This window comes from Sorex fumeus, unplaced genomic scaffold, assembly GCF_029834395.1.
Source record: "Sorex fumeus unplaced genomic scaffold, SorFum_2.1 ptg000035l, whole genome shotgun sequence".
Lineage (NCBI taxonomy): Eukaryota > Metazoa > Chordata > Mammalia > Eulipotyphla > Soricidae > Sorex > Sorex fumeus.
In genome coordinates, this window is record NW_026606092.1 from 7705208 (window position 1) to 7726009 (window position 20802).

The following is a 20802-nucleotide window of genomic DNA, read 5'->3' on the forward strand; positions in this document are numbered from 1 at the left end:
AACTCCATAAAAATTTACCATTGGCTTTAAAACCATCAAGTTTGGGAAATTTTTTTAAAAATTGGGATGATGGGGGTGGGGGGAACACTGTTTCCTAGTCTGTGTTAAACAAGAACTGATTTGGACTATTTGCCTATTTTAACCAAGAGTAAACCTCAGACTTAAGTCTCTATATAAGACTTATTAGCAAGACCCATGCACACAGTCTCATTAGTTTTCAAGTACAGTCTAAAAAGGATCACTTAAATGACTCATAAGATTCAATTAACAAGATAATTGATTTATCTGCTCCAGCCAGAGTTCTGCAGCCCTCACAAACCTCCGTTCTGCTTAGCAGGACTGATTTATCCTGTACTGTGTCTGTCTAAATGTTACACTAAAGCCAGATTTATCTCTAAATCAAAGAATAGATCCATCAGATCCATGTTTTAATACTAGAAATTGCATTTTGCTGTGGTTGCAAGGGTGGGAAAGGAGAAGTGTGTGAAATGAGAGTAACTCAGGAAAGAACTACAAGAAAGACAATGTATTGCTTGGGATGGTTGTAATTTGTTTTGAATGTCCCAGAGATGATGTAACTCCAGGATTTCTTTGCTTCTTTCCAATTTCAGGTTGCAAAAGGAAAGCTGTATTGGACAATAGAAGGGAGTGAATGTTGGGAAGTGTCAATAAAACTTGGCAGCTCCCCTTAGCTGGGTTAAAACATGGTTTGGAGCATACCGCTAATAGTGTCGGTCACAAATAATAAGATTCTGCATGGTTTCAGTACCCAGGTCTGATTTCTGGTTTATTCTGAGAACAAGCCAATCTGTCAGGCAAAGAGGAAAACCAGCGCTGCCTGCTACTGCCACCTGCTGGGTGTTAGTGGAATCACACGCACGTTCCTTTTTGGAGGAACTTCCTTTTCAAACAAAAACAAAAGAGAAAACTATCCAGTTCAAATACAGGCAGATTTAAAGATTCACAACTGATCATGGGCAGGAATTTTTTTTTTTGGAAACATCAGAACAAACTATAATACGGCCTTTAAATTGATCCTGTTTTGGGGGCTGGAGCAATAGCACAGTGGGTAGGGTGTTTGCTTTGCACGTGTACGACCGGGGTTCGATTCCCAGCATCCCATATGGTCCCCCAAGCACTGCCAGGAGTGATTCCTGAGTGTAGAGCCAGGAGTAACCCCTGAGCGTTGCTGGGTGTGATCCAAAAAGAAAAAAAAATTGATTCTGTTTTTTAAAAAAGAAATCACCGTTTCGCCACAAAGCCAAGCCATGTGCTATTTCTGGTCATATCTTAGGTAAGAGGAATCTATATCAAGGTTTTACTAGTTAAAAATATGGCAAATTTGTAACTTTGTAACTATCACACTTCTGGAACACTCTTCCCTGTGATGAGGAAACGTGAACCACAGTAAAAAGAAAACAGGCCAGACTTTTGAGACTCTCTTGGTCCTGTCCAACTCAAAACCCTGTTGGTGGTGGGGTAATGTGCGCATTGTGGCTCCTGGATTCCTAGAATGATCTAGAAGGAAGGAGGTCCTCCAGCAACACCAACAGTAGAGGCGGCTTCCTCCCTGAGTCCAGATTGCTGAGTCCTTGTCTTGTTTTTGAGGATGGAGAAATAGGGAGGCGCCTTCGAAGGCTTTTATGCACAGCTCTCATTCTGGGACACACACAGGTAAACACAAGTGACCAAACTTAGCTGCAAAACTGGGCAGTTTCAAAGGGCTGCTGAGAAGCAGAACTGACATTGATCAGAACTTACTTCCTGAGACGGGTCCTTTAGGAAAGTGAAGCCAAAGTTCATTTCTCAGATGAATGCAGGAAGAACTGACCATACAGTCCTCTGGCTGGGAGACAGAACCATGCAGGCACTGAGGCACCCCTGCTTCTGCCTGAGGGCACAGTGTGGCCCAAGGCCAGTGGTCACAGAGCACCTTCCCGTGAGCCACAAGCTGAGCCAGGATCCCCTGGTGCTGTCAGTCACGCTGGTTGTGTTTCATTCTGACGCTCTGTGAGAGGAAATCTCTGGATGGACTAAGATGCAGTTATGACAGTTTTGTGGCTCTCTCACCCTCCCCCACTTCTAATCCCTAAAATCTTTATGCCTGGCACCTCAACCTCAGATCTTCCTCATTGACAGACCATCGATGTCCCTTTCAGAGTCAGGATGTCTCGGAGTATCTTGAGAGGAAATGTTTTGTTTTCCTCTTGGGGGCTTTGCTTTATTTACGGTTGAGCAGCACTGGGAATATCTCTCGGTCTTTCTGCATTTCTGCAATGTTCCTCTCTGTTATCGCTGTGTATTGACCTTACAAATGTGCAAGGAGTTGGGCCACACCCACCTGTGCACAGGGGCTGTGCCTGGCTCCTTCTCCTCTTCCTGGGGAGCCAAGAGGAGCAAACATTAGCTCTCACTAACCCTATGGTCCTGGATGCATCACTGTCTTGTCCCACTGGGCAGAGCATTTCCTCCACTTCAGTTTATCTTTATTTTGTGACCAGAACATACTTTCCCCCCAGAAATACGTTCTATTTATCTGACTCAAGTGTTTCAGAGTCTTTGAGACTAATTCTCCCTCTTAGACAGATAGCAACACGTCCCCCACCCCCACCTAATGACACTTAGAACATTTTTTAAAATGAGGCAGTGCATAACTATATTCATATAAGATAGTGCAGAGGGTGGAGGAATTTGCCTTGCATACAGCCAATCCAGGTTTGATCCCCGGCACCACCTATATTTCCCCAGGGAACTGCCAGCACTGATCTCTGAGCATAGAGTCAGGAGTAAGCCCATAAAGCCAAAATCCCTAAGAGGAAGACAAAACATTTCCTCTCAAGATACTCTAAGACATCTGAATCTCAAAGGGCCATCTCTAGTCCACCAATGGGACAAACCTGAGGTGTAGGGGCTGGGCTTAGGGATTTTAGGGATGAGAAGTGGGGGAAGGTGTCAAGAGAACCACAAAGCTGTCATGACCACATCTAACTCTGTCCTGAGTTTTCCTCTTACACGGGATCAGAGTTAGACACAACCAGCAGGACTGACAGAACACCGGGAAATGGAAGAGCTTGGAAGCGCTGACTCTGGTGAGAAACTGCTGGAGAGGGACCAAGAAATACCAGATGTGCTCCTTGTGAAAGGTCTGAGGAGGCCTTCAATTACCTGAGGTCAATCAGCTGGATTTTAGGCATTAAAAAAAAAATTATGGTGTACCTTCAAAGCGTAGCACAGTGATAGCACAGCGGGTAGTGTGTTTGCCTTGAATGCGCCCGACCTGGGTTCAATTCCTCAGTCCCTCTTGGAGAGCCCGGCAAGCTACGGAGAATATCCCGCTCACACAGCAAAGCCATGGCAAGCTCCCTGTGGCATATTCGATATGCCATGAATAGTAACAAGTCTCACCATGGAGACGTTACTGGTGCCTGCTTGAACAAATCGATGAACGATGGGAGGACAGTGTTACAGTGCTACAGTGCTACCTTCAAACAATAGCTCTCAAAAATCTTAGTATTTTAAGGAGGAGGCAAAATGCCAGTACACTGGGAATTCAGGTGCCATTTCAGTGTTGTGGGTTCTGGAGCTCACAAATAATTGAATGGATAATTCAGGTGCTAATTCTATGTCCCTGTAGTAGACTTTCTTGTATGTGCCTGATTAAGCAGAAAAAAAACAAAAGCTGAGAAGCTATCCGGGTCTCTCAAAGAGGAATCAAAAGAGCTATGCTTGGAGTATCACGCTTCACTCAAGTTGAGAGAAAGAATCTGGAGTTCCGACCTTCATCAACGGTCAAGAATCAGGGATGCTGTCTCATTTGCTAAGGCATCGAAAATCAGATGGGCTGGACACATAATGAGATTTGGAGACGACAGCTGGACTAGAGCTGTTACCGACTTGATTCCACGGGGCGTCAAAAGATTGCGTGGCTGCCCACCTACAAGATGGTCAGATTTCTTTGTCAAGACCCTGAACGATCGGTTTGAGGCTCTTCGTTTTCCTAGAACAAACAGACGCCATTGGGCTACACTAGCACGCAACAGGGATGAATGGAGATGTTACTGGCACCCGCTCGAGCAAATCAATGATTAATTGGAAGTCAAGTGATCAAGTGATCAATCATCTCCAGCAATAAGACATCACCCATGCAGGAATCCTTTCAACTACAAGGGCACTGATACTCCTTGCTGAGTGAAATGAGTCAGAGGGAGAGGGACAGACATAGAATAATGGCACTTATTTGAGGGGTAAAAAGAAAAACAGTAGGAGAATAACGCCCGAAGACACTAGAAACAAAGGTCAGGAAACTGGTTCTTAGGAGGAAGCTTGCCTAAAAGAGGGAGAAGTGGGGATAGGTCCCGGAAGGGACCACAAAGAGGGAAGGTGAGGACTAGGTGCTGGAAAGAGGTAATGTGACATGCATGATACCCTCTGAGTAACAGTATTGCCCATCGTAGTGCCTAAAAGGAGAAAAGAAAACGGAAAAGGTATCTGCCTTAGAGGCAGACTGGGGGGGCGGCGGGAAACTGGGGACATTGGTGGAAGGAAGTGGACACTGGTGAAGAGATGGGTGCTTCAACACTGTCGGACTGAAAGTCAACATGAATAGCTTCATATTTCACAGTGATTTGACTTTTAAAAAAGGGTAGTAATGCTCTTTTAGGTGACAGGAAGTAGCTGAGTAGCTCACAGAGCGGGATCGCAGCTACCATGCTAAGCAGGAAAGGGCTGATGAACACCTCGTGAATAATGAGGCACACACTGGGTGCGAGGCTTGGGATGTTCTTTCTAGCATGCTGGGGTCTAGAGAGACTGGAAACTCAAGCACGAGGACTGGAGAAGAGACACTAATGGAAACGGGACAGAGACTTTCAGAGGGTCCCTCAGGTCCCCAGGGGGCATCTTCTGACCCCCTCTTTCCCGATTCGCCTTCCATCAGCCCCTACCCTGGAATCTGATCTAACCATGGTAGACTTTGGCATGGACACCGTGGGCATTATCCCTTATGTGACTCTTCACATAAAAGGTTTCCTTAGCCCAGGAGACCTTCTCAGCCGCTTTGTTCTTCTCCTCCCCTCTCGCTCCAAATCGCCTGTCCAGAGTGCCTTTGCTTCATCTCTCCTCCTCCCCACCTCCCACACTCTAAGAATCTTTATTTTAAAAAAAAATTTTTTTTTATTGAATCACCGTGAGACACAGTTACAAAGCTTTCATGTTTGAGTTTCAGTCATACAATGATCAAACACCATCCCTCCACGAATGCACATTCTCCACCACCAATGTCCCTAGTATACCTTCCCCTTTCCAAACCTCCCCCTAATTCCATGGCAGTCAATATCCCCCATGCTCTCTCTGTTTTTGGGCATTATGGTTTGCAATACAGATACTGAGAGGCTATCATGTTTGGTTCTTTATCTACTCTGAGCACACATCTCCCATCCCGAATGAGAATCTTTATCTTTTATTTTATTTTGGGGCCATACCCAGTGGTGCTCAAGGCTTAGCTCTGGATGTGTTCAGAAATCACTCCTGGAGGTGCTCAGGGGACCATACTGGATGCCAGGGATCAAACTCAGGTGGGGCAAGTGTCCTACTCACTGTACTATCACTAGCAGCCTGTGTGCGCGGTACGTGATTAAGCCTGGGGCCTCACACATGCAAGGCAATGAATGCTCCTCCACAGAGCTCATTCCCACCTCTATCTTATCACTTTACTCCTACTTCACCATCCCTTGCTCCTCTCAAGGTCCTTCAGGCACTTCACTGGATTAATACTTACCTTCACATACTTTGTTCAATTCAGTGGTTCTCAACCAGGCCTTCAATGCCATTGGTTCTTTTTTTTTTCTTTTTGGGTCACACTCAGTGATGCTCAGGGGTTACTCTTGGCTCATGCACTCAGAAATTGCTCCTGGCGATGCTCAGGGGACCATATGCGGTGCTGGGAATCGAACCTGTGTCGGCCATGTTGGCTGCATGCAAGGCAAACGCCCTACCTGCTGTGCTATCGCTCCAGCCCCCGGTTCTTTCTTTTTTTCTTTTTAAATTAATTTAACATGTTTTTAATTAAATCAACCACTCAATTTTGGGGGCCACTTCAGTGGTGTTCAAGCCCAACAGGGCTCTGGAATTACCAGAGGAAGCAGATTGTCCTGCATGAACCCAGGGCTTCACATATGTGAGGCATATGCTCTATCTCTTGGTTATACACTTTCCCTTTCTTTCTTTTTTATTTTTGCTTTTTGGGTCACACCCAACGATGCACAGGGGTTACTCCTGGCTTTGCACTCAGGAATTACTCCTGGTAGTGCTCAGGGGACAATATGGGATGCTGAGAATTGAACCTGGGTTGCCTGTGTGCAAGGCAAATGCCCTACCTGTTGTACTATATAGCTCCAGCCTTACTTTTCTTCTGGTCTTCTATCATCTGTTTAATAAGTAAATCTCTGACTTTGGTATTATCATCTCCATAATACAAGCTCAGAAGTGTTGTGTAGTTTGCCAAAGTCATCATCTGGTTGGTGAGCAAGCTTGGAGTCACTGTGTTCTTGATTCTGACAGATACCAGAGAATGAGCTCTGAGCTTCTAGCTATGCCACCTTACAAGATAATTAACCACAGTGGTTGTTAAATAAACAGTGAAATCAGACTTAGAGCTGAAATAAGATCAAAACACGTTTAAAGATCATATCCATTGTATATAACAAACACGCCTTTGGTTCTTTACAAATTTGGAGATTAAATAAATTACTCAAGAAAGAGCACCAATCTTTTGGCAACTAAGGCTCCCAGAAAAATAAAGAAACAAATTGGCTAACTGAAGGCAAATATATATATATATATATATATATATATATATATATCTGAAAGACAAGAAGAAAGCTCTTGACTAAGTATTCTGGAACGCACCTACTGTACAAAGTCAGTTCTGGTGTGGAGTTCTGAGACCAGTGGAGGTCTGCCCTCTAGAGGCCAGCAGTGAGAATACAGCAGTTCCCCCAAGAAAGACATCCCTTGTGTTGGCCATGAAGGAAATGAAATACTCCAAAGTTTCTTTGGTTTTTACTTCTATCAGTAAGTGCATTTTTTTCCTCTCATGAGGAGGAGAGTTAAAATTTTTACCTCAGGGGCTGGACAGATAGTATAGTGAGTAGTACTTGCATGGGGTTGACCCAGATTTGGTCCCCAGCATCCGATATGGTCAAGAAGAGCCAGGAGTAAGCCTGAGCACAACCAGATGTGGCCCCCAAAACAAATAATTTCTTAAAAAAAAATCTCAGGGCTGGAGCAATAGCACAGCGGGTAGGGCGTTTGCCTTGCATGCGGCCAACCCGGGTTCAATTCCCAGCATCTCATATGATCCCCTGAGCACCGCCAGGGGTGATTCCTGAATGCAGAGCCAGGTGTGACCCAAAAAACAAAAACAAACAAACAAAAAAACTCAAATAGTATTCTGAGCACTGGCATCTAGAGAGTTCATAGCATCTGGAATAAGGATCAGTCTATTTTACTATCTTGATTCCCCTTTTCCTTTTAAGAAATGACCTTTTAGAATATATATAAAGAAGAATATCCATGACCAGGGTGAACAGGGGTTAGGAGGTCTGATCAGTGGTTAAAACTAACTACAAATGTGTGTGGGGCTGAGGGTACGTTGGACAGAGGAGAGTGCCATGACAATAATAGCTGGGAATGATCACGCTGGACAAGATCTGAGGGTTGAGAGTAGGTAAGGGATATTCTTGATAACCTTTCAGTATCAATATTGCAAACCACAATGCCCAAACGGGGGGAGGGAGAGAGAGGAAGGGTGGGGGATGATGGGAGGGAACCTGGGGACACTGGGGCTGGGAATGAGTGTTGGGATGGTGTATGATTGAAATCCAATCATGAATGGCTTTGTAATGCTCAAAAAATAAATTTAAAAAATTTATTTAAAAAAATGAACTTTTCTGACTTTTGGTGGTTTTCTTGGCGCTGTATGACTGAAGATGCCTGGTTCCTGCTGAGAAAGGGCACATTTAAAACCTTTCACTAATCAAAGAGCTAAATATCACCTATGTCACAAAGACAGAAACACTAGTACTAAAGAAGGAACTAGCTCAGGGGTGGAAAGTAGACATGAGGCTGCTCATGTCTGCTCAAAATACTGAATGGCCTCACCCTCCCAAACAAATCCAAGACTGCTGCTTTGCGCTGCCAGTTTCTTCCTCTCCTGAGTAAAGGACATGACACAGGGAGATCCTGGATCCTGGCCTGTGCCTGGGTCCACGCTCAGTTCTGGGTACGCACTTCCAACTGCCTTTTGCTAGCATATTGGCTCATTTTCACTCTGAATCTGCAGGATTCAAGGGCATAATAGAGCCCACTCGCCTACACAAGCCCACATAACGTCTTCATGATCTCTTCCTCTTTACTGGCACGCAGGCTCCTGCCTTGGAGAGAACATTTCTGGTACCAGAATAACGTGCCAGAAATCCCTCTCCCTGGAAGAGGGAAGGGTGATTAGAGACCGCAAGTCCCGGCGCTTGTGTGCACTCTCCCAGGGCTGGGGATCTTGAGGGACGCAGAGAGCCACTGTACTCTTTCCACCTTCTTGGGAGTGAACTGGCAGGGCAGGGGCATCTCTTGGTAAAATACGTTCAAATGACTAAGTACGAACCCGGTGGGAAGAGAGGCGGGATGGTTCCTGAAGGGACCACCACGAGGATAGAGAGAAGTGGTCACACTGGACCAGGACTAGGTGCTAAAAGAAGGTGATATGACATGCATGATACCCCATCCGCAACAGTACTATAAACCACAGTGCCTTGAAATGGGAGCTGATGGGTGCGGGGGGATGTGGGGGAGGTGGTGGGTAGTGCCTGCCTAGTTGGGATGGAGAAGGGACCATTAAGTCAAAGATGGTTGGAGGCATGCTCGGGATGGAAGATGTGTGCTCAAAGTAGAGAAAGGACCAAACATGGTGACCTCTCAGTATCTGTAATGCAAACCATAATGACCGAAAGTAGAGAGAAAGAAGGAAAGTGTCTGCCATAGAGGCTGGGGTGGGGTGGGGTGGGGTGGGGTGGGGTGGGGTGGGGTGGGTAGGGGTGGTGGGAGGAATACTGGGGACATTGGTGGTGGAAAATGTACAGTGGTGAAGGGATGGGTGTTTGATCATTGTATGTCTGAAACTCAATCATGCATGAAAGCTTTGTAACTGTATCTCATGTTGATTCAATTAAAAACAATAAAATCCAAAGTAAAAAAAAAAAGAAAGCATATGTTTGTATTAAAATGGAACATAATATTAGGCCGTGTGTGTGTGTGTGTGTGTGTGTGTGTGTGTGTGTGTGTGTGATACTTGGTGATATACAGGGGTTACTCCTGGCTCTGCACGCAGGACTTACTCCTGGCGGTGCTCGGGGGACCATATGGGATGTTGGGGATTGAACCGGGGTCAACTGCGTGCAAGACGAATACCCTACCTGCTGAACTATAGCTCCAGACCCAATATTATTAGGCCTTTTAAATTAAAAAATATTCTTAAATTTCAAAGAAAGAAAAATAGTGCCTGCCATAGAGACAGGCGAGGGGGGAAACTGCGGACACTGGTGAGGGGACTGTCTGCCTGAAACTTAATCATGAATGACTCTGTAATTCACAGCGATTGAATAAAAATTAAAAATAAATAAGCCAAAAAAAGTATGCACAAGGGCCTTCTGGAAAGATAGTACAGTGGGTAGGGCACTGCATAAGGTCCCTGGAGCCCCAGCAGGAGTGATCCCTCAGGTACTGCCAGGTGAGGCCCAGAAAAACAAAAATACAAAGAAAAACAAACAAAAACAAAAACAAAGAAAAACAAACAAACAAAAAACAAAGATTAAATGAGTTCCCAAGTGAGACTGTACTTTGGTTTAGCTCAGTGGGGCCACACGCCCATCCATGCTCAGGACTACTCCAGGCATGGTGCTGGGGTGCGTGTGTCTCGGGGGTGGCAGGCGTTCAGGGGACCCTGGTTGCCAGAACAGAACAGGGCGTCTGCACGCAAATCACGCTCCAGCCAAACGAGCCATCCCTGCAGACGCCGACGCTATGCTGGGTTTTAGCAATTCCTGGCTTGTCCTGCCACGACTTCACTCTCTGGGTTTCAGCAGTGAACCACGTGGACCATCAGGATAAAGCTGCAGTTCGCAGCACTGGCCTGTCTAGGTGGGGGACCTGGGGGCCACTTTCCCCTGAAACGTTGCTTCCCCAAGCCCCCCGGCGGTGGGCGGTAGGTGGCCACCACGCTCACCCCTCCCTGCGATGGACCTGCTCGGGCTGGCCGGAGGGCGACGCTTGGAGGCGCAGGTTGCCAGGCGCACAGCGAATAAGCAGGTTGGAGCAGGCGCCAGGCAGGCCCTGGCTGCGGCGGCCACGGGAGCTGCTGGACACGGAGCCACGAGGGGGAGGGGGGATGCATCCCCGCCGCCCGCCCCCTCCCCTCGGCCCGCGCAGCACCTACCATTTCCCGGAAGGCACTTTCCAGCGCCCCGATGACCAGGCACTCGTGCGGGATCTTCTTCTCCGTGAAGAAGCGCGTGGGCGGGGTGCTGGGGGAGCCGGGGGCGCCCACCCCGCCGCGCAGCGAGGCGGCGCGCGTCAGGGTGCGGCTGTGCGCGGGCGTGTGCTCGGGCTCGTCGCCCAGGCAGGTGGGCGGCAGCAGGGCTGAGTTCTTAAGGATCTCCACGATGTCCTGCAGTTGCTCGGCCACATGGTGCTGCAGCAGGCGGGCGGCCACCACGGCGGCCCCCGAGCCCGCGTGCCCGTCGAACAGCGACCAGTAGTGGCAGCAGACGCCTTCCGATTCCTGCAGGGAAAAGGGGGACAGGCAGGGTCAGAGTCCGTGCTGCCACCGACGGTCACTGAGGGTCCCTGGGGGCCTCCTGGGCACGCAAGGCCCCTCAGCTGGCTCAGTGTTGGGGAATGCAAACAGCAGAGGTGAGGCCAGCAAACCCTTTCTGGGGGGGGGTGCCCCCTGCGTCAGGGATGTGCAATGGATTCCCCTTTTTTGTTGTTCTGTTTTGGGTTTAGGTCCATACCTGGCAGTATTGCTCCTGGTTCTGTGCTCAGGGGTGACCCCTGAGGTGCTCAGCGGTGGCTGCCGGCACTGAGAGAATATTCTACTTATTTTCAGCACGCAGTTCTTATCCAGAGTGATCATTTCCAACTTTGTCATGGTGGTCCCTTCTCTATCCGAACTGCCCTTGAGACAGGTTTCCAACTGTGGACCAATCCTCCTTGGTCTTTGTTTCTACTGTCCTTGGGTATTAGTCTCATATTATGTTTATTTGTTTGTTTTTTTCTTGCTTTTTGGGTCACACCCAGTGATGCACAGGGGTTACTCCTGGCTTCTGCACTCAGGAATTAGTCCTGGTGGTGCTGGGGGGGGGGGGGGGGGGGACCATATGGGATGCTGAGAATCTTGAACCCACCCACATGGGTCGGGTCGCATGCAAGGCAAATGCCCTACCCACTGTTCTATCTCTCCAGCCCTATGTTTTGTTTTTTTAATCCCACAAACGTCTACAACCATTCTATGTTTGTCCTCCTCCTTCTGATTCGTGTCACTCAGCATGATACTCTCCTTGTCCATCCACTGATAAGCGAATTTCACTGTATGACTGAAACTTGACCATGAACAGCTTTGTAACTCTGTATCTCATGGTGATTCAATAATAAATAAATAATAAAAAGAAATTGAGAAAAAAAGATAATATTCAAATGTCTTTCCAGGGGGCTGGAGCAATAGTACAGTGAGTAGGGCATTTGCTTTGCACATAGTCAACCCAGGTTCAATTCCCAGCATCCCATATGGTCCCCCGAGCACCGCCAGGAGTAATTCCTGAGTGCAGAGCCAGGAGTAATCCCTGTGCATCACCGGATGTGACTCAAAAAGGAAAAAAAAGGTAACATCTCTCCGACTTTAATATCCCTCCCTCCCTTCCTCCCTTCTTTTCCTCCTTCCCTCTCTCCCTTCCTTTCTTCCTTTCCTCCTTCCCTCCTTCCTTCCATGTGGTGCCAGGGTTGAACCTGCCTGGGCTGTAGCAAAGCCAGCACCTTAACCCCTGAACTATCTCTCTCTGGCTTTCTTTTCTTTTTCACACATTTATTTTGGATCACATTTGATGACTGTTTCATACTTGCAGTGCTGCTACACAGTGCCACTAGTGTGTCAGGCCCCCTGCACCAAGGCTCTATAATTTGGCAGGTGGAGAGAGTTGATTAAAGACCACCCTCACAGACTACTTGAACAACTCGGCCCTCACCTTCCTTCCATGCCCTCGACAGAGCCAGTCTGGCAAGCCTGTTGGAGAAAGTTAGGGCCGTCCTAGGGCACACCTCTAGTGCCCTTGTGGGCCCTTGGGCACTCAGATACCTGCTGTCTTTGGCCTGGGGCTCCAGGGGTTCCCTGTGAGGCATATACAGTGGGCTCAGCCACACAGATGCAGCAGCAGGTTCTAACCCACCGAAAACGTCTCCCTCAGTGGGTGTCCCCCTAGAAGCTGGTTACTTTACCTGCCATACTGATTCCTCAATGGCCAGCTGACTTCTCGCCTCTTACAGATGAACACTTTTAAACATCAGAATTGATTTTTTGGGTGCTGGGGACTGAATCATGGTCCTCCAACAGGTAGTGCTTTGCCCCTGAGCTCTATCTCCAGCCAAAAGCTATGCTTCAGAGAGGAACAGAGGTAATATCACAGGAGGGTTAAGAAGAAACACTGAGATTGCTTAGGCTGCATGTAATGCAAACTGCTGTGAGTGGGCTGGAGCGATACCACAGCGGTAGGGCGTTTGCCTTGCACACAGCCAACAGCCGACCCGAGTTCGATTCCTCCGCCCTTCTCGGAGAGCCCAGCAAGCTACCGAGAGTATCTCGCCCGCACGGCAAAGCCTGGCAAGCTGCCCGTGACATATTTGATATGCCAAACACAGTAACAACAAGTCTCATGATGGAGACATTACTGGGCCCGCTCGAGCAAATCGATGAACAACGGGAGGACAGTGACAGGACAGTGCTGAGGCTAGCTGACTTGAAGCAATAAATCCCGACTTTCTTTGGGCCAGGGAGACCTTTAAGAGGGCCCGGAAACATGCTTTGTATCCAGGAGCTCTGTGTTTGATCCCCAAACCACATGATCCCTGAACACTGCTAGGAGTGACCCCTGACAAATGCCAGGTGCAGCCTCCCAGTCAATATGTAATGTTTTCATGGTAAGCTATGTAGCACTGTAGCACTGTCCGCCCGTTGTTCATCAATTTCTTCAAGCGGGCCCAGTATCGTCTCCATCATGAGACTTGTTGTTACTGTGTTTGGCATATCAAATACACCACGAGGAGCTTGCCAGGCTTTGCCATGCAGGCAAGATACCCTCGGTAGCTTGCTGGGCTCTCCAAGAGGGGCGGAGGAATTGAACCTGGGCCGACTGGATTGGCCGCGTGCAAGGCAAGCGCCCTACCCACTGTGCTACTGCTCCAGCCCACACACTATATAGTAAACATATACTATATAGCAAACTATATACTATATAGTAAACATATACTTAAAAGGTAAGTATATGTTTACTATATCTTACTTATATTTTGGGAGGCCATGTCCAGTGATGCTCAGGGGTCATTCCTGGTGGTGCTTTGGGGGCCATATACAGTTCCAGCCATGAACAAGGGAAGTGCCTTAACCTCTGTCCTATCTCTCAGGTCCCTCATCTTTTGCACATTAACTCTATCCTCTTCCTTCTGCGTGAAAAGGGCTGCACATGGAGGGAATCACTCTTTGACCACTGTGTTGGAACAGGAAGTCAGAAGGAGCCTGGGGCCCTCCATCCTGCTTGGGGTATGCAGGCCCTGGGAAGCTTCTTTTGGGGGATCTCTCACTTGGGTTTCAAGAACCTTCCATAGAGGCCAGAGAGATAGTACAGAAGACGGGGCACTTGCCTTGTACACGGCCAATCTGAGTTCAGTCCCCGGAACCCCATATGGTCCCTTGAGTCCACCAGAAGTGATCCCTAAATTCAGAGTCAGGAGAAAGCCCTGAGCATAGCCAGGTGTGGCCCCAAACAAACAAACAAATATCAAGACATTTTCATAAATCGCTACCAAGTGTCCACAGCAAGAGTTGGGGATATGGAGGAGAGAGAATGGTACCACCTGTTTCTTATGCAGTCTGGGACTTGTGGCAATTGTGTGAGGGTGTGGAGGACACAAAAAGGATGGCACCAGCACAAACAGATCCTCCAAAAAGCAGACATAAACTGGGAGCTAAACTGAAGCCCCTGGATAGGATTCTTTAATTAATTTAGAACATCTCAGGAGAAGAAACATTAGGTAACCCACAAGCCACTGAAGTTCAGTGGCTTGAACTTATTACTGTCAGGCAACCTGGCTCAGTGGAAGTAGCAGTAGCTGAAAGTGGCCCCAAGAGAAAGAACGGATTGTCTTTCTATCCTGAATTATTGTTATGTGCATCAGGACTCTTTCACAATGGGAACTACTAAGTCTAACTCCAGCTCTTATTATTGGCTGCATTAATACAGTGGCACTATGACTGCCCTGTGGCATCCCCCAACTTGGAACAAGTGGCAAGAGAAAGGATTTCTTATTCATCACCTTGAATCCCCCAAAGCACCAGATGCCCGGAGGAAAATCTGCCTGCAGGGTCCTGCACTTGACTTAAATGAAAACCCAGCTAGTGTCTTTTAAGCTCTGTGGGGACAGGCCGGATGGGAAGGGAGCAACTGTGTGAGTCTGGGCATGGAGTCTGTCACACCAAATGTTACCCTGAGAGTCCTGATACCATCAAAGAACACAGTGCCTTAGAACAGCAAGCATGCTTTTTTTTTTCTCCCCCCAAAAGCAGCCCTAATTCTGCTCACAGGTAATCAATCGGACCATTTCCTTTAGCAAGACAAAGCATTCCACAGCCACAGCAACCACCATCAGCTGACTAAAATAAACAAATAAATACATCTTGGACCTTTCAAAGTCAAGAGAAAATTTAGTGGGGACCTTAAACTTGGGGCCCAGAAGGGTTCAACATTATCCTTTGGGGAACCAGCACTATGAAACTTGGGTCAGCTCACTCTTAATGCAACTGATCTTTTCAGAATGGAAATTTGTAAGCCAACACTTTTCAACAAAGTGTTCCTCTCTCCCTCCCTCCCTCTCTCCCTCCCTCCTTCTTTCACTTCATCCTTCCTGGCTCCCTCTATCCCTGCTCTGTGCTCATGGATCACTCTTTACAGGACTTGGAACCATACCAATGTGGTGCCAGAGATCAAAACAGATTCAGCTGCTTGCTCTACTCTCTCTGGTCCAAGAGTCTCTTTCTCAACAGAGGTGTATGCAGCACTAAGCCAGGCGATTCATCAGTGTGGGAGGTGGCGGCCCAGACTCCAAGGCTATTGGAGTTCTCCAGGCCATCCTATCCAAGAACCCCAAGACACGGGCAACCAGGATTGCCACTTTACTCCAAAACTACTATCAGTTTAGAGGGACCTTGGGCAAGTCACTTAAATCTCCCTGAAGCAACCACACTAGTGGTGTCCAACCTGTGTCCTCTGGCACCAAAATGGGATGATGAGAAAAGAAAGTGGGTGTTGAAAAGATGAACATTTGATGGTTATTTCAACCACAGCTGCAGTCTTCAGAGTTATAAACATCAGGGGTTTACAAAAGATACGGCACAGAATGATTCGATAGTTTAAAAAACAAATTTGAAAGGACTTGAAGTAGATCAAACTGAATCTAGGAAGAGATTTCAGAGCTTTGCTTTTTGCAGGTGGGGGATTTGATAGCGAGGGCGGACTTGTTGGGGATATATAAGTGTATGTTGGGTTCTCACCAGTGCTTATAGTGCTCAGACGGACATGGATGGTCGGCCACCAGTACTTCCCGGAAATGGGACACATACATGGCAGAAATGGGTTGAGGGCAGGGATCAACTGTGGGCAGCACCCCCATCTGGGGTGACATAAATGAACGTGAGAAAAATAAGTCTTAAATTTAAAAAAAAGTAGTTATTAATGTTTGACTTGTATACTTATATCCTAGGGGTTGCACAAACATTTCTTGGTTAAAAGAAGGGGTGACAGAGTCAGAGAGAGAGAGAGAGAGAGAGAGTAGAGAGGGTACCATGTTTGCCTTGCAAACATCCATATGGTCCCATGAGCCCCAATAAGAATGATCCCTGAGCACAGAGCCAGGAGTCAGCCCTGAGCACTGCCAGGTATGTCTCCCCTCCATTCCCCATAAAAGGGGTGGCATGTTGGAAGAGCTGAAGCAGCCCTGGTTGAGGACACCTTTTTACCATTTAACAAAGCTGCTAGAGCAGGCCATTATTCCAGAGGCTTCACTCACATTAACTTATTTTATCTGTACATTCCCATAAGGGGTGTCACTATCCCATCATTGAGAGGAGACGGAAGCGAAGGACAGAGAGACTAACTGCTCTAAATATTCACCCCTTGGAAGTGATGTGTCTGGGAGCAGTCCCTAAGCTTGAGGACATTAATCCCCCCACCCCATGTTAAGTGGAAAAACTCCCCCTCCACCTACTGCCTTGCACTGGAGGTAAAACTGCAGCCAGGCTGCAACCAGAGTGATGTTTTCCAAATCACAAATGTGCTTCTATTTTTCCCCCCTAACAACCTGCTCTGTGGGCTGGCTCCAGTGATGGAGCCCCTACATGCACTCTCTGAGCTAGTCTCGACTCACAATCTCACCCACACTGAACTCTTAATTACCTGCGGCTCGTCACAAACCACCACTACTGCCGCCCGCTGCTTAGCATTCTGTGGGTGCACCGCAAGCAGCAGAATTCTTTTCACAGAGCCGTTGATTACTGAACAGTAAAATTGGTTCTAGTAAACAAGGGTTGATAAAGTCACATGGGGAAGCCTGGACACGAAAGAGACTCAGTCAAGAAACACCAGAGACTTTAGCTCAAGACAACTGGGTTCCAGGAATTACTGCTTGGTGATTTGGGGCAAGTTTCTGAAACTCTCTCAATGGTTTCCTTTGTTAAAGAACAAGATGTAACTAGAATATAGATGGGGAGGTTTCATTTATTTAATGCCTGTCCTGGCATCTCCTCTGCCCATGTCAGGTTCGTACTGAGCATTGGAATAGAGCAGGCATGAGACCAGCAGTGTTGCCAAATGCTTGCAGTTAACAATCTGGAACAGGCACCAGCAAGTGTGTTAGAAACGCTAAAGAGCCTGATGCCCAGGAGTGGAGATTTGCATTAACTATGCAAAAGACCCCAGGCTTGAAGAGGGGACAGGAGATGGGACTCTAAAGGGACAAAGCCTGTGGTAACAGAGGGAGCCTTCTGACAAGAATCTGAACATATGTTAACATTCACCAAGTTCTACTCCAGTCCAGTTGAGTCCTATTGTGTAAAGTTCTAGCCTTGAAATTCTACAGCCTTACCAGCCAATCACAAACCAGCTTTTGATTAAACAAAAAAAGTATGTCCTATTCAAAAAGTATATGCCAAATGACATGTTAATTATGCCACATAATAATGGTTGTCACTGTCACTGTCCTCCCGTTGTTCATCAATTTGCTCGAGTGGGCCCAGCAACATCTCCATCGTGAGACTTGTTACTGTATTTGGCATATTGAATACACCATGGGTAGCTTGCCAGGCTCTCTGAGAGGGGCAGAAGAATTGAACCAGGCTCGGCCAGGCTGCGTGCAAGGCAAACACCCTACCGCTGTGCTATTGCTCCAGCCCCTATAATGGTTAAAGTGAAATAAAGAATGCAGCAGCAGATGGGGCCCCAAAAGAATAAGAAGTAGCAACCCCCGCTTAACTTTCCCATCAAGGGGCAGAAGTGGGCGAGCAGGATGCAAGGGCGGTGTAGGGAGACCCTGGCTACACCTTTGGGGGCCTTTCAACTCTGCCAAGTGAGACACCTCGCGCCACAGCTAACCTCCCATCACGAAGCCTGTTTGGAAGCGCTTTCCCTCAGGGGACTAAGCTCAAAAGGCTTCAAGTGAGTTCCCCTATGATTAATTCGCACAGAGCATCAGGTGTCCAGGTTTCACCTTTATCTTTGGTATCAGCAGGGCACAGACCCTAAAGGAACCCCACTGCTCTAGGGTGGGAGGGTGGGAGGAGAATTTCTACCAAGTTGAGTTTTTTGTTTTGGGTTGCTTTGTTTGTTTTTGCTTTTTGGGCCCACACTCAGCAGTGTTCAGGGCTTACTCCTGGTTCTCTGCTCATGGGTCACTGCTGGTGGTGCTCTGGGGACATCTACAATGGATGTCGAGGATCGAACCTTTGTTGGCCACATGCAAGGCTACTGCTCTATCTCTCTGGCTCCAGCTTTTTCAGATTTCGAGTTAGGGAATGTTTTGAACTTCCCTGGCATGGCAGCGTTAGTGCCCTGGCTTGTCACTGTGCCATCTCCAGCACTTCAGTGGTACTTGAATGCCTATCATTTGTAATGTAACTACTTCACTGCATACCAGTCCTGAATCATTGCTCTTATTTCCTGACAGAAGCTCCAAATTACTCTCCAGGAAATATCTCTGGGGCTCTTACTCAAACTCATGGGTCTGCATCTGAAAAATCAAGCTCTTCAAGCCAGGAGCAATGTGCTGTTGACCTAAAGATTTCAAAACACCTGCTATCCCATGCCATCAAACTTATGTTTCTGTGACAGGTAATTATAAGTTGAAAGTATGTTCCACTTTTAGGAAAACAATACCATGTCCTTTCTTTTTTTAAAATTTTTTATTTTATTAATTAATTAATTAATTTATTTTTTGCTTTTTGGGTGACACCTGGCGATGCACAGGGGTTACTCCTGGCTCTGCACTCAGGAGTTACTCCTGGCAGTGCTCAGAGAACCATATGGGATGCTGGGAATTGAACCCAGGTCGGCTGCGTGCAAGGCAAACTCCCTACCTGCTGTGCTATCACTCCAGCCCCTATCAGGTCCTTTCTTAAGTTGCCACATAATGCCAATCTCTCCAGTCCTCCAATTGTATTCTAAACTATTTATTTTACAAAACAAAAGTCATATGTACTATCAGCAGGTGACAAATGGAAATTTGTCTTAGGAGTTTGACATGGTTTCTCTTATACTATTTCCCTAAAGTGGGCTTTTTAAAATAACAAAAAACAAAATTAGAAACTACGGTTTTTGTTTTGTTTTCGTTTGGTTTTTGGGCCAACCTAGCAATGCGCAGGGGTACTCTTGGCTTTGCACTTATAAATTTCTTCTGGAGATGCTTAGGGGACCACATGGAATGCCAGGGATGGACCCGGGTCAGCTGCACACAAGGCAAACACACCCTACCTGCTGTACTATCTTTCTGGATCCTAGAAATTACTTTTAAACAATATCATTAAAATTTATTTTCTGTTCCTCCTCCTCACCCGCCCCCAACGCTGCTCCACCTGTCTCGTCCCCATCCAGGTCAGTCCGCCCGCCAGCATTCGAATCCGGGACTTGGCTTTCACCCTGCAAAGGCCCAGGCGTCCTCTGGACCCTGGAACAAAAGCGGACCTGAGCCCCTTCCTCCTCGCCCACCCCCAATGCTGCTCCGCCAGTCCTCTCCCCAACCCAGCCTTCAGCCTTCACCCCTCGCGCGCGCGCGCGCGCGCACACACACACACACACACACCTGATACCCGTGGGGGCGTGGCCTCTTCAGAAGGGGCGTGGCTTATTTTTAGGCAGCCGGCCGCCGATAGTTTAGTCATACCAAAAAATCTACTCTCCACACTTACACACTAACATGAAGAAACAATGCAAATCCCCACCACATGGAGAGGACGATGTAAATAGTACAGAAGCCTCAGTAGGTGCCTTTCACCTAAAGGACCTCTCTGACAAAGAATTCAGATATGAAGTCATGACGATGTTCAATGAACTCAATGAAACAGTCAGACAGATATCCAGTAAATTGAAAGAGGTACATGAAAGAAATAATGGATCACACAATTGAGAAAATACAGGAAGAAATGAGAGCAGAAATTGGAAAGCTACGCACAGAAATGTCATGAATCATAGATTCCATAGATGAAATAAAAAACTCAGTCTGTGCCCTCAAAAGTAGAATGATCACAGCTGAAGAAAGAATCAGTGAGCTGGAAGATCAGCTGCATCAAGCCAACAGGTAACAACAAACAATGGGAAGGGATCTCAAAATAGCTCAAGAGTGAATCAGAGTCCTAGGAGATGATTCCAAGAGGAACAACATTAGAATCATAGGAGTCCCAGAAGCTCAGGGAAACAATCCCAATGAAAAAGCCATGGTCAAACAAATCATTGCTGAAAAATTCCCAGAATTCAAAAATGCAGCCATTCAGATTCAAGGAGCCCGAAGGGTGCCAGCTAAAAGAGACCCTAACAAAAACACTCGAAGACATATCATAGTTAGAATGATGGATGCCGCTGATAGACACAACACTGCAAGCAGCAAGGTCAAAGAAGGAAATCATACAAAGGAGCACCCCTTAGATTCAAGGCAGACCTATCAGAGGAAACCCTCCAAGCCCAAAAGCAATGGTGGGATATAGTGAAAAAAACTCACTGAAATGAATGATTCACCAAGAATACTCTATCCACGTAAACTCTCGCTCAAACTTGAAGGAATGGTACACGATTTTCTAGATAAACAGCAGCTCAGGAACTTCATAGACTCAAAACCAAACCTAAAACAAGGGCTAAAGGGGCTACTATAAGATAAGACAAACCCTACAAGCACAAAGACCCTTACAGAAAGATGGCACAAAACCCCATAACAATAATATCTCTCAAT

General features: G+C 47.1%; 1 protein-coding gene across 1 annotated transcript in view; it reads right to left on the bottom strand.

Annotated features, from left to right (window-relative positions):
- The window catches only part of PPM1H (protein phosphatase, Mg2+/Mn2+ dependent 1H), a 321888-nt gene that overhangs the window by 162813 nt on the left and 138273 nt on the right, over positions 1 to 20802 (bottom strand). Inside the window, exon 3 of the mRNA XM_056117678.1 lies at positions 10487 to 10831. Coding sequence (XP_055973653.1) covers positions 10487 to 10831 — 345 coding nt within the window. The remainder of the gene's footprint in view (positions 1 to 10486; positions 10832 to 20802) is intronic.